The 14103-nt window shown below is 42.5% G+C and overlaps 1 protein-coding gene across 4 annotated transcripts in view; it reads right to left on the bottom strand.

Moving 5' to 3' along the window:
- CXXC4 (CXXC finger protein 4) overlaps window positions 1-14103 on the bottom strand; it is a 133340-nt gene that overhangs the window by 102671 nt on the left and 16566 nt on the right. For 2 of the 4 annotated variants that reach the window (XM_066573923.1, XM_066573924.1), the window contains exon 3: window positions 10039-10074. The exons of the other annotated variants lie outside the window; for them this stretch is intronic. In XM_066573923.1, the coding sequence (XP_066430020.1) occupies window positions 10039-10074 (36 nt within the window). The remainder of the gene's footprint in view (window positions 1-10038; window positions 10075-14103) is intronic. 4 annotated transcript variants of the gene reach the window in all.

Genomic DNA, 14103 nt, shown 5'->3' with positions numbered 1-14103 from the left:
ACTTCAAGCAAAATCTATGTTCTGAAAGCCACCGATTACTCCTTTTATTTTGGGCCCCGTTGTGCATGTGGACATAAGATTAGGGCCATAATGGGTATATTTCTGAAAACAGCACAAACAGGGGTATCCATTTTGGGGTGTAAGTCTTCCTTCATATGTGTGCTGTACAAAAAAAGCTGTTTTTAAAATGACAGAATTGCCAAAAAAACAAAAATCCAATTTTTTTCCTTTTGCTTTGCTTGAATTTATTCAAAAACTGTGGGGTCAAAATGCGCAGTACACCCCTAGATAAATTCGTTAAGGAGTCTAGTTTTCAAAATGGGGTCATTTGTGGGGGTTCTCTATGGTTTTGGCGCTCAAGAACTCTACAAGTGGGCAATGGGGCCTAAAAGGACTTCAAGCAAAATTTGTGTTCCGAAAGCCACTGGTCGCTTCTTTCATTTTGGGCTCCGTTGTGTATCCAGACATAAGATTAGGGCCACAATGGGTATGTCTCTGAACACGGGACAAACAGGGGTATCCATTTTTGGGTGCAAGTCTTCCTTCATATGTGTGCTGTACAAAAAAAGCTGTTTTTAAAATGACAGAATTGCCGAAAAAACGAAAATCACAATTTTTTACTTTTGCTTGGTTTGAATTCATTCAAAAACTGTGGGGTCAAAATGCGCAGTACACCCCTAGATAAATTCCTTAAGGGGTCTAGTTTTCAAAATGGGGTCATTTGTGGGGGTTTTCTATGGTTTTGGGCGCTCAAGAACTCTACATGTGTGCTATGGGGCCTAAAAGGACTTCAAGCAAAATTTCTGTTTTGAAAGACACTGACTACTCCTTTCATTTTGGGCCCCGTTGTGGACTCAGATATAACAATAGGGCCACAATGGGTATATTTCTGAACACGGGAGAAATAGGGGTATCCATTTTGGGGTGTAAATCCTGATTTTCATGTAAACTATAGGAAAAAAATATGTCTTTAAAATGACAGATTTGCAAAAATATGAAATTTTACTTTTTCTCCTCTAAATTGAATTAATTCCTGAAAAAAAACTGTGGGGTCAAAATACTCATGACACCCCTCAGTGAATACATTAAGGGGTGTAGTTTTTAAAATGAGGTCATTTGGGGGGGTATCTATTATTCTGACACTCATGAGCCTTTCCAATCTCGGCTTGGTATAGGAAAACAAAGTGTTCCTCAAAATGCTAAAAAGTAATGTTAAATTTGTACGTCTCCTAAATAGTTAAAAAAAAACGAAAGTTTTTCCAATGTGCGCCCAAAATAAAGTAAACGGGTGGAAATATAAATCTTAGCAAAAATTTCTATATTATGTTTGCACATATTTAAGATATTGCAGTTGGAAATGTGAAAAAATGACGATTTTTTCAAAATTTTCCCAATTTTGGCGCTTTTAATAAATAAACACAATTTCTATCGGTCTATTTTTTCCGCCTAAATGAAGCACAACATGTGGCGAAAAAACAATGTCAGAATCGCTTGGATATGCAAAACCTTTCTGGTGTTTTTCCATGTTAAAGTGACACATGTCAGATTTGCAAAATTTGGCCTGGTCATTAAGGCGCAAACAGGCTTGGTCACTAAGGGGTTAAATTCAGGTCAACCTAAAAATCGTCAGTCAGCCTTATCAGGAGTCCTCCGCGGGTAGTGCTGGTAGCATTGTTTCCCCCCGGATAACAAAGCTAAAGGCTTCATTTGCATACTTAATTGCTCTTAAGTAGCTGAGTAGCTTATGCAAAATGATCACTCAAAGTGGTCACTCAAACTGTGGTTTGAGCGATCTTTGAGCGATCATCGCTCCATGTAAATGGGCCTTTACACCTTAATAGAACTGTCTACATATTGAATATTAAATTAAGCCACAGGTCAAGGCAGTTAAAGGGTTTTCTGTGACTTTAATATTGTTCATTTATCTTTAGGATAAGCCATCAATAAAAGCCGATAAAAGGGGTTCCGTCACATCTAGTACTGGCTGTACCTGGTATTGCAGCTCTCTGCAGAATAGTCTGATTCAAGTGAATGGGAGTGAGCTGCAGTACCAGGCACAGCCACTGCGCTACCCTGGCACTTCAGCTTCTTCAATCAGCCAGGTGATGACGGCGGCTTATCCTAAGGAAAGACCATCTAATAAGTTCTAGGAAAAATAAATGCTCATGTATTCGTGTATGAACTCATTCAAAAGATTGGGGTTCATATTCATGCAAGACTACGCCCGATTTTCTCGTCCATGTAAAAGCTGCCTAAAACATATCAGAGCTGGCCTAAAGGCCGTTATATAATATCGCCTAACTGAGATATCTATCATGACCCCTGAAATAAATTTATATGGGCAAAAGTCGGATCTTCCACTACCCCAGCGCACGCGTCTGCCACTGGGTTGTTAAATCTCCCTGTTCGGACCATTGTATAATACCAAGGAGTACATTACTGTGAAGTTGCCCATCAGCATGGACCCACATCCTCCAGCCTGAAGAGCCGGCGCGGGTCTTCCCTCGTCTTCGGGTATTTGCATGCTCACACTTCTAAGCTATACCTGCCTTGTGATATACATATGGCATGACTGGCCTGTAAATTAACCGTTCACGTTTTACTGGCCGGTACGCTTCCAGACAGGTAAACAATAATGTAACTTTTGCTTATAAATAGAATATTCAGCAGTTGCTATAGTAACCTGCCACAGCGAGATGGTGTTTAGCAAGGCATTTTACAGTAGGCATCAGTTAACGCAGTATATAATAGGCATGGTATAACTATGCCTAGGAGAAATACATGTATTACATCCAGGTTACTACACGCAGGAAAGACCAGGGCAGTTTTTGATGGGTTTTGTTCTGTTTTTTTTTTAGATGCTGCCAAGAACAGATTTCCTTGCTGTTTCCCCGTGCGTTCGGCTAGGGCTCCGCGGAGACATTACCGTCACCCATGTGCCACCCCGAAATGAAACTCCAGGCAAAATTTCATAATGAATAATATGGAGCTACTTCAGCCACGATGCAAGTCAGCGCTATTAGGCCGGTTTCACATCTGCATTGGAACCTCCGTCCACAGGTTTTGTCGCAGATGTGGCTGAAAATACCGGAAGAGAAAACACTGCATGCAGCGCTTTTTCTTCTGTCCCAAGACCAGGCAGCTGGGCAGAAAGTGGACGGACCCCATTATAGTCAAAGGGATCTACCCAGAGATGTTTGGTTCCATCCAGAGACAGAGCTGTTCGGCTAGAGGCATTCCCCCTTCCCGCTACCCGAACAGAGCAGAAAACCGGAATCGCCGGGCACAGTTGTGAAACCACCCATAATTAGATCACTCTGGTCTCCCAAGTGCAAATCTCTAAGATGCCCTGTACACTAGTTTTTGAACAAGTGCATGGATGCATGTTACTGGGCTGTACGGCAGAAGTAGTCAAAACAATATCTCCTTCACTAAGAACTCCTCAGTTATTGGTCGACTCTGCACACCAAACCCGTTGCATGCCCGCTGCACATCCAATGAAATGGAGAGCCCTCAGTGCTGCCACTAAGGGCACATGGCAGGAGGGCAGAACAAGAAACTGCTTCATCCAGTAGGTGCAGAGTGATGTCAGAGAAGGGATGTTATTGCAGCAACTTCTTTAAATCCCAGTAACCTCAGCCAATTTGGTATTTCCTGTGATGTTAAGGGGTTGTCTGGGGAATTTTAAAATTTAGCAACTGAAAGGAGCGGTCTCCGCTGATTGGCTGCAACGGTCACATGTGGCCAGTCGCAACGTCAGCATTACATAAGTGAGAGCGAGGCCGGAAGGACAAGAGCAGCCGCTGAAGGAGGGGCAGGATTGTCCAGGTATGTGAGGGACCGGAGTGCAAGAAAGATTCCATATCAAGTTAAAAAAAAAGCCACAACTATAGTATGTCAGAATTCTTACAACTGTCCTCAAACTTTTTCCATCATGAGAAACAGTGAAGACTCAAGGCCGGCCAAATGCTAAGATTAGGGTGCTCAAATGGGCTGATAATCATTAAAAAAAATTGTTCAAATGAGCAAAAGTGAAGAATAATCGTTTGGTCTAAATGTAGCCACCGACTGAACGAGAACTGTTCACTTTTCGCTCATTGTTCATTTTATGCAGGCATAAAAATTATCATTGGCTCGTTGGCTTATTGCTCCGCTTGAACAGCAATTGTTCAGTCCCTCTCATTCACTTATACAGCGAATGTGAATGACTGAACGGTTCTTGTTTGAACAAACCAACAATATGTCTGTCTAAACAGTCGGCACCAGAGCGATCGAGGCAGCTGTGACGTCACTGGCTCATTTAAACAAGAATCAGCTCGTCTAAGAGGACCCTCACTGTGGAATCCAAGTTTTAGGGCGCCCACCCACTGGCGTTTTTTTACCTGCGTTTGCGTTTTGCGTTTTTCCTGCACAGGCATAGAGATAACATGTGTTCCTGTCCACTGGCGTTTTGCGTTGCGTTGCGTTTTTTAACATAGGAACTGTCAGTTGCATATGTGTCCTTATTTTTCTCCTAATGCACCCATGAAAGTCAATGGAAAAGCCGCGAAAACGCCGCGAAAACGCAGCAAAAACCGCCGCGAAAAACGCGGGGAAAACGCGGCGTTTTTCACGCACGAAAATCGCAAACGCCAGTGGGTGGGCGCCCTTAATCTGACAACTTTTTCTGTAAACTTTTACCCCACAACTTACAATTAGTTAAACCGCGTGCGGGGAAGATTGGGCGGCACCTATCTTCCTACGGGAACTTTCAAACTCCTGTGCTCTGGTGTGGAATTTGAACTGCGAGCGAAGGGGTTCCCCTCGTTCAGGCGCATCTAAGCTCCGTGCCGCCGAGTGTAGTTGTGCCTACGGCAGTCTGAATGGGCCTTTACTATATAACGAAGGCACCTTCAGTGTAACTCTCCGATGGAGGAATGCATGGTTTATGCGCTACCAAACCTCTTTACTTGTCCCTTTCTGTGTTGAGCTCTGTGAAAAGTTGGTCTTAAGTAGAAGTTCACAGTAATCTGAGATTGACTCAGATGTTAGCCTAGTTGACAAAATTAAGAAGGCAAAACACACAAAGGCTGCATTCATACTGCCGCATTACAGCTCTGGGTGAATGCCATAGATTTGGCACCAAAACTGGATTGGACATAGGGATAGAGTCTTGAGAATGCCGGAAAATCTTTCACAATGGGTTCTTGGGGGGGAAGGGGGGGGAAGAATTGTTACCATGAAAAGACCCCAAACTGTCGTTAAGAATTAGCAAAACTTTTTTTTAAAAATGGGGCGGCAAATAGCAACCAATCAGATTTCAGCTCTTATTTCTCAGAGATCCTTAGGAAATGTAAGCAGTAACCTGCCTAAGGCCAGATGCCCACGGACGAATTATCGCTGCGGAATTCGCGGTCAGGCACCCGCCGTGAATTCCGCAACAATGTCGGTCCATAGACATGCCATATTAAACAATTCTCCCCTGCCCATGAGCGGAAATCAACTGCGATTTTCCGCTCATGGGGGAGAATCGCAGCATGTTCTATTTTGGGCGGAAAATCGCACAGACGGCTTCCATTTCAATCAATGTGCGCCGACTCGCCAGCCAAAGCACTCGCGGCAGATCAGGGCAGGTGAGTATAGGGTCTCTGGGGGGGCACGGGGTCTGATTTCGCTGGGAGATTTCGTAGTCGAAATCGCACCCAGCTGTGGGTCTGAGGCCTCAGGCTTAGGCCGAGCTTACACGACCGTATCATAATAAATTGCAGCATTCTACTGGCGTATGAAACTATGTGTCCCTGCGTATTGTCATGTTTTTACCTGCGCATGTACAGCATATTTTATGCAGGCTGTCCTGCACTGGCTCTCCCTCTCATGTCTCATAGCAACATGCGAAAAAAACAACGCACCTACGAAATGTAATTGCAAATACACCCATAGAAAACAATAGGACTCTTAATACTCGTAATACTCTGTATAATGGAACGTGCTCTGTTCTTTTTTTACGTGCGTAACATACGCAATGAATATACACAAGTGTGAGTTGAAGAACGAAAATCAATGTACTTTCATTGGCGCCATTTACCGCATTAACTCTCCTGCTGTAAAACATCTGAATGGAAGCCTTCGCAGGCCACCATGTACACATATACACGACCGCATCGGCGATGTATTGCTGTAACGATCATTAACATTCAATAAAGTGAATACAGCAGGAATGGGCTAAACTCCAATATTAAAAAAATCTAGTTTGTGAGTCTACTTGCAGTCCCATGTAAAAACCCAAAGCTGCGTTCACATCATTGTAAGAACTGCAAACGTCTTGCCAAAAACAGGCGCCCTGCTATATCTGTAAGCGTTCAATCCTTTTTCATTACGTATATTTATTTAGAAGATTTGTGGCGCATTAACTATTTAGATGACATAGTGCACAGTAAGCCTGGATAGATTTATACTGCATCAGGATCATTAGTTTGCATTCATTATTTCACACCACCAGCTATTATTCCACAGTTCTAATACAGTCTGGGAAACGAGTGGCACCTTGCCAGCAATCACTGTGTAACTGCTGGGCATGCTATACTGCCTACACATTTTTTAATCAGTCGACTTCCTCATCTGAGGTTCACCAGCAAGCATGTAACGTGGAGAAAATTGCAGACATACCAGACCAGAAACCTTTAGGGACCTTTCACACGGGACGGAATTACGCCGCGGGACGCAGCCAAATCCGCAACTGCGGAACTCCACACCAAAATCTGAAGATCTAATTGCCGATTTTGATGCAGAATTGCAGGCAGGTTTCAAGCAATTTTCAATTCCACATCATGCGGTGTGTTCTATTCTGTCCCATGTGAAAGGACGATTAGTTGTCAATTACCTGTTAGAGTATATGTTGTACGTCCCGATTCTAATGTAAGGCATGAATATACATTTCAGTGAAACTCAGCACTGCTACATCTGTACGTTCTGAAATCCTCCCCTAATTTAATGTCATTGACATTTGGAAGAGCAGACTTCTTTCCTTCCGGCTTTAATCTTGACCTAGAGTGGTAAATCAGCAACGTGGCCATCTGTTAACTGTATATTAATAATGCTTGACCCCACATTTCAGTGACAACACAAATGGCATCGGCTACAGAGGAGAGCACATTCAAGTTTTTGTGCCTCTATGCAGACGATACACCATAAGCGAGGTGATCATTTTAGTGTTCAACATACAGGCACAATTCCTGCGGCTTTTGTTCGAACTCCAACAGCCCAAGATTCTTGGGCGAAACTCGCATTGCACAGTACACGGACACCCGTCTGCTTGCATATTACATGTCCCATTCTCATGTAAGACCCACATGAAAGTAGAACATACGGCAACTTTTCAAACTTGGACCATCGGTCTGAGTGAAAAATTGCTCATGTGAAGCCATTCAAAGCAATGAGTTCATGTTCTGTGCGAGTTCAATCCGTCATGGACGCAGACCGAGTTCACACAGATATATCGTCCACATGAATACAGTTTAAGGGCGCCGTCACATGAGCGCTTGCACAAATACGCTCGCCGCAGTGCAAGGCCAGTTCACATGCATGCGTGATACACGTTTTTCATGGAATTTAATGGCGATTTAAGCCTAATAGAATCCAGCAGTCTTCCTTTTCCTGCATTTTGCGCAGTCTCACACCCTTCCCCTTTCGCACCTGTCATAGACGTCTATGGTAGTTCTGCTGTGTCTAATGCAGAAAAATAGAACAGGACCTATTTTTTCTGCACACGCATTTTGAGTATTAACCCATTGAAATCAATGGGTAGTATTTCTTGTGGTTACATAAAACGGAACAGAAAGCGATCAAAAAGTTGTATGGATCAATAAATGATTACAATCCATCCTGCAAAAATCCCCTCACACAGTGCCATTTACAAAAAAATAAAATGTAAGGGGTCTATGAATGCAGTGATTAAAAAAAAATCATTAAAAAAGAGTTAAAAAGTTGCAAATTTGGTATTGATTTAATCGTACTGACCACTAAAAATAATAAAATAAAACATGCCAGAATTGCAGCTTTTATTATTCTTGTCTCTAGAAAAAAATGAAATAAAAAGTGATCAAAATATTTTATGTTCCCACACATTGGATAAATAAAGACTAGAGTTGATGCTGCAGAAAACAAGCCCTGATTGAGATCCGTCAATGGAAAAATAAAAATGCTATGGCTCTTGGAATGGGGGCGACACAAAGCAAATCTTTTTTAAAAAAGTGTTTCTTTGTGTACAAAAATAGCAAAACATAAAAAAACAAAATGTATAAACTTTGTATTGCCGGAATCATGCTGACCCAGAGAGTAATGTTATCACATTATTTACTCTGCATATTTTATACCATAAAAAAAAATAAAAATAAAAAATGGCAGAATTTATTTCCCCCGATCCGCCCTGCAAAAGACAAGCCCTTATACGGCTATGTGAACAGAAAAATGTAAAAAGTATGCCTCCTGGAATGCGATGATGGAAAAAAAAAACTGAAAAATTAGTTGATTATTGAGGTGCAGACAGGCTTAGGTACGAAGAGGTTAAAAAAAGATGGCAGAGTCCAACAGTCATAAAAAAAAATCTTTTTTTAGTTCCAAATGTTAAAAGCATATGAGAACATCCCAAGAAATCTTGCAAGACTTCTTGAAAAAAAGCTTCCTGGCCCCTGTTGAACTTGTTCAATAAATCACAACATGGGGTGATGGAGTCCTCTAGTCTCTGCTCTTAAAGCAAGGTCTATGAGGAGAATAAAACCTTCTTCCCTCCATCCATAGAGGATGCCCCCATGTCATAATTCCATGCCTAGTTATAACAGCACATTAGAAGAAGGTCATTCATATATTTGTACATAGTAATAAGTTCACTCCTAAGCTGTTTCCTTTACCAAAACTCAAAGACCCTATATTTGATCATCTATGTTGATACTGCACACATTCACTTAAAGTGGTGTTCCCATCTCTTGTCTTTCAGGGCCGAGATGGGAATACTCGCATCTTTGATTGGACCCCCACCACCACCACGGATTACAGAAACAGCTGAGGCAGCAGTTTTACTCCATTTCCACAACTCCCACTGAAATGAGTTAGAGTTACGGAAACAGGGTAGCACAGTACGCAAAACCGAGCAGCCACTATGCAAACAAACTTTCAGAAGACGTGTTAAAGAGGCTCATAAAGCTGGAGAAGGCTACCAAAGCAGTACTAAAGACCAAGGTGTATATCAATTCAGGCTAAGTCAAATTATCTACAAATGGATACTACTTTCCCTAGGAGTGGGTGTCCTGTTAACACGACTCCAAGAACACAAAAAGCCAAGACTTGAGAAAGAATACAAAGTAACAGCAAAAGACTGCAAACTGCAAGAACCTCTGTTAGGGCATCCAATTTTAGGAAGTCACTGGATAATACTGGTGTTCATCGACAGACATAATAAAGGAAGCTGATGCCGTCCAAAGAACACAGATTGTCTCAAGTGTGCCCAAGACTACCTGGATGTTCCACAATGCTTCTCAGAAAATGTTCTATATACAGATGGGACAAAAGTGGAACTTTTTAGCAGACATGCACAATGCTATACTTGGAGGGAAAATTAACATTGCACACCAACACCAAAACTGAAGCATGGTGGAGGGATCATCCTGATTTGGTGCTGCGTTGCTGCCTTGGGGCTTGGACACCTTGCATTCACTGAGGGAACAATGAATTCCTCAAGCGGAAGAGACAATGGGTGATGCAACAGGATAATGACCCAAAGCACACAGATAAATCAACTAAAGGATGGTTGAAAACGATTTGTGCTTTCGAATGGCCAAGTTACAGTCCTGACTTTAACCCTATCAAGATCCTGTGGTATGACCTGAAGAATGCCATGGATGTAAGGCATCCCAGAAATACTGATGAACTGAAACACTTGCAGGGTGCAAGATTCCTCCTCAATGTTGAGTGAATCGTATTTGTTGCTAAAGGGGAAAAAGTTTTGTGGAATCAATTGCTGATAAAGAGGGATCTATAGGTTATTAAATGTAAAGGTTCACTTACTAATTCTTCATGCAGTGTGGATCTTTTCTCAATGTACTAAAAAAAAAAAGACATGAACAGTACAATGGGTGTTACTAGTTTAGCTAGATTGTGTTTGTCTATAATTGTAACTTAGATAATAAGAAGACCACATTTTATTAATAATCAATGCAGAAATCCAGGTAATACCAAAAAGATTCACTTTTTTTGCAGATGTAGAAATTCTACAGATTTTAGCTCACAACACTACAGAACATATTTACTATTGCAAGTACAGTATAAATTATTAGGAAATTACTAGCAAAAAAATACTTTAAGAAAGATTGGTGACCAATGGAGTTCTTTATAGCAGTAACCATTTAACCGATCACATGCTGAACTGATCCAGAAAAATGTGAGATAGAACTCAAAGGTAACAATAGTTAAATCATATTTCTTCCCAGCCATTCCTACAAAACAATTAAGGAGATGAAACAATACCTCCACAGTGCCACCTATTGGAAGGCAGCATTCCTGCAAGTCAATGTTAGACTCTTTATATAAGCCTTGTAAAAATGACTGGGAATTGAAAGTCAAGCCAGATTCCATACACAGACAGCTGTTTCAGGGTGTTTGCCCCTCATCAGTGTGCAGAAGGTTTCTGGCTTGGCTAGTGAGAGGCCTGTGACGTGGAGAAAGCACCTAGAAGGTAAGTGAGTGAAAAGACTTATAATGCCATTCATGCTCCTCTGGGTAATATGCAAATAAGGGAAATGGTCGTGTTAAATGTGCATTGGAACCATCGGCCAGGCTGCAAATACCCAAAGAAAAAGCGCTTCTTCCAACTAAAAGCCGGGTAGCTAGGCGGAAAGCGGGTGGACCCTATTGTAGGCAGTAGGTCCGTCCGGGGCTGTTTGGTTCTGTGCGGAGATAGAACCGTTTGCCGCGGGGATTTCCCTTTCCTGCTCTCCGAACGGATTAGAGTGGTTTCACCTCCCCAGTGCAGATGTAAAACCACTCTAATTCTCAGAACTTGGCTTCTTTTGCTTTTCTTCCACCATAGACATATATGGAAACAGTTGACATAATAGAAAACGAAGTTTGAAAGAACATCTAGTAAAATGCTAACAAAGTTGATTGAAAAACAAGACCGTAAAACATTTGTGTGAACATCTGGGCCGCATCAGCTAAGTGAAGTATCTACGGACAGATTCGTGGAAGAGCATGCTTGTCCGATATTATCTCCTTCCCCTATATAATTCACTAAACAAGATAGACGATGCTACCCTACGAACACCTAATCTTCACCAATGCAAAAAGGGAAAACTGACATATAAAAAAGGAGAAAATAAAATATAAACATCTATATAGGGGAATCAGGCAGCAGATTTGACCCCCAGAAAAGCTTAACACCATGAACAAGGTGCTTGGAAAACAAGATCAACTAACCCCTATGTTTTCTCTGTGGATACAAGCATACCTGAGCAAAGGATCCTTTATTCTAGTCACATACGGCAGGCTAATTAAATATTAAGTGTCCGCTGGGTGTTCTAGCATCTCTGAAGTGTCCGGTTTTATTAGCTGCGACCACTCCCAAACCTCGCGCCTCCACGCTTGACAGATGTCTCCTGCTAAGGATGTCAAAAGTAGTCAGACGTCACTCAAGAGTGGAGAGGAGGGGTTGCCGCTGATGACATGGGACAGCTCAGAAATGAAGAATTGCCCCAGCGGACCCTGATAAGCATACATTGTATGCCTGAATAAAAGATCTTCTTGTCAGGTGCGCCTTGGGTTGTAGCAAACAGGGCTGCTCAAACCTGAACTTGTAGTGTAAAACAGTCCCTAATGGTTGCTACCTGGAAATTGTTAACAAGAAGGCTTTCAGCTGATGACAGAGTATGTAAGATTGTACCCCTTTATTGTTATTCTAACTAGGTCTTGTGTTTATGGTACTTTTATGATCACAGGGGTATAACGTTTTGAATGGTATAATTGGCCCTTTAATACCTTATAAATGGGTTGTCTGATTGGCTTCAGTGAGCGGCCTTAGGAGGACTGACTATGAAGGGACCACCCTCTATATAAGGCTGGGCTCACACGAATGAGGACCCCACAGCGGTTTCCACTTGTGAGCCCAGACGGTGACTCTGCGTTCTGCAAGTACCTGTATTGCGGATGACCACGGAAACTCAAAAATGTGCGCAAACACAGTCTAAATTTGGTTTCACATGGCCAAGAATCTTGCTCAAGATTTCTGCATTGTGAGATGCATAAATCTCGAGCCAATATGATCCCCATTCTTTTACATGGGCAATCGCTGCATGTCCTATCTTTTTGCGTTCCTCAGAATGTATCGCCCATTGTCTTCAGTGGGATAGTAAAACCCATCGCACGGCGATGTGCACACGAGTGTGATGCAAGGTTTAACATTGACAACAATGGGAAACACTTGCTGGGCCTCTTAGGCCTCCTGCACATGGGCGGATTTGCATTGTGGTGTCCGTGCTGGGCGTTCACTTCTGGACTCCGCAGCAGGTACGCCCCATAGCATTCAATGGCAAAACGCCATTTCATCTCCATGAGTGGAAATTGATTGCAATTTTCCGCTCGCGGAGATGAAATTGCAGCATGCTGCGATTCCTTGCGGGCTATGCACAGCCGTCTTCCATCGAAGTCAATGGAAGTCGTCCGTCACACCGCACTTCTACAGTGAGCACTGCGGAAGTATTGTGGAATACGCGTCATTGCTGAGCACCGGCGCCTACTGCGCATGCGCAACAGACTGCTGGCCGGCACATCCGCAGAGCTTGCAGAAGACGCAGGACAGGTACGCAGGGGTCCTATTGGGAAGAATGGGCAATTCTTCAAGAGAGTCACCCAAAAATAGGATGTTCTGCAATTTTTGTCCCACATTGCTTCTTGTCACAGTACTGCAAGAGACAAATCACACATATATATGGCACCCGCTGAAAACAATGGGCTCTTTTCCATGCGATTTCTGTGCATCTCGCAATGCGCAGAAACTGTGCGGGAAAAATTGCCCGTGTAAATGCACCCTCACGGTGTCATCCAATATACAAAGTTCCTACAAGAAATAACTCATATAGTTAAAAATACCTAATGAAGGCTACAGATTGTCACAACAGAGCAATTAGCAGCTGTCTGCAAACTACAGGAGGAAGGAGGAAAGCTTCCGTCTCTACTCGCAGGTTTCAAGATTCATAGTTAATTGGGTAGAAAATATAAAAACAGAAGAATAACTGCATATAACACACAAGTATAATATTAACACCTACCACATACACATTATCTTACATCTCAACCCTGATATTTCATGCAATTAAACCTGCAGCTTACACGGATCGGGAAATGTTTTATTATGGACTCTACCATCTGCCACGAGAGAGAGAGAGAGATAGAGATAGAGAGAGAGATAGAGAGATAGAACTATGCTTCCCGCTTGGCTGAGAGCTTTCCGCCAAATTTGTGTTTGCTTCACCTCTTGCCCTGCTCTGGGTGGTTTTGGGAACCAGCTGGTAACAGCAGCTGAGTGGCTCAAACCCCTGACCAATGGAACCTTGTTGCTCGGGCAGATGTTCACTTCTGGCTGACAGCTTCTGTGTTGTATTACCTCCACTTAAAATCGGTCTCTACATGTCTTATAGGCATGCATTTCGTATGGCGTTTCCATATTTTTGTCCACCCTCTGTGGATGAGAAGTAGACTTGCACTAGCTAAAAATATGCTGACATGTTAAATGTTTTAATGGCCATTACTATAATAAATCAGCATGCCCACCTCAGTGTTATGTTAAGAGCAGGGGAAGGCCTTCATTTCCCATATCTTAAGGCCCATTTAGACACGATTATCGCTCAAAATTCACTTAAAAGCCGATAATCGTTGTGTCAAAATGTGCACATTTCATGCACAATTCGTTCATCGATAACTTTTGGCAAGCTAAAAGTCAGTGATGAGCCTTCTCAGTGGGATACCAGCTGATAGTATTCTTTCAGCTGGTATCCCGCCCTGAGCTCTCAGCAATAGCTCCGAGAACAAAGTAGCTGTCACTGCTCCTGCTGTTCTCGGAGCCATCAGCTCAGCAGGATA

This window comes from Eleutherodactylus coqui, chromosome 7 (assembly GCF_035609145.1).
Source record: "Eleutherodactylus coqui strain aEleCoq1 chromosome 7, aEleCoq1.hap1, whole genome shotgun sequence".
Taxonomy (NCBI): domain Eukaryota; kingdom Metazoa; phylum Chordata; class Amphibia; order Anura; family Eleutherodactylidae; genus Eleutherodactylus; species Eleutherodactylus coqui.
This window is presented reverse-complemented; position numbering and strand designations above follow the sequence as displayed.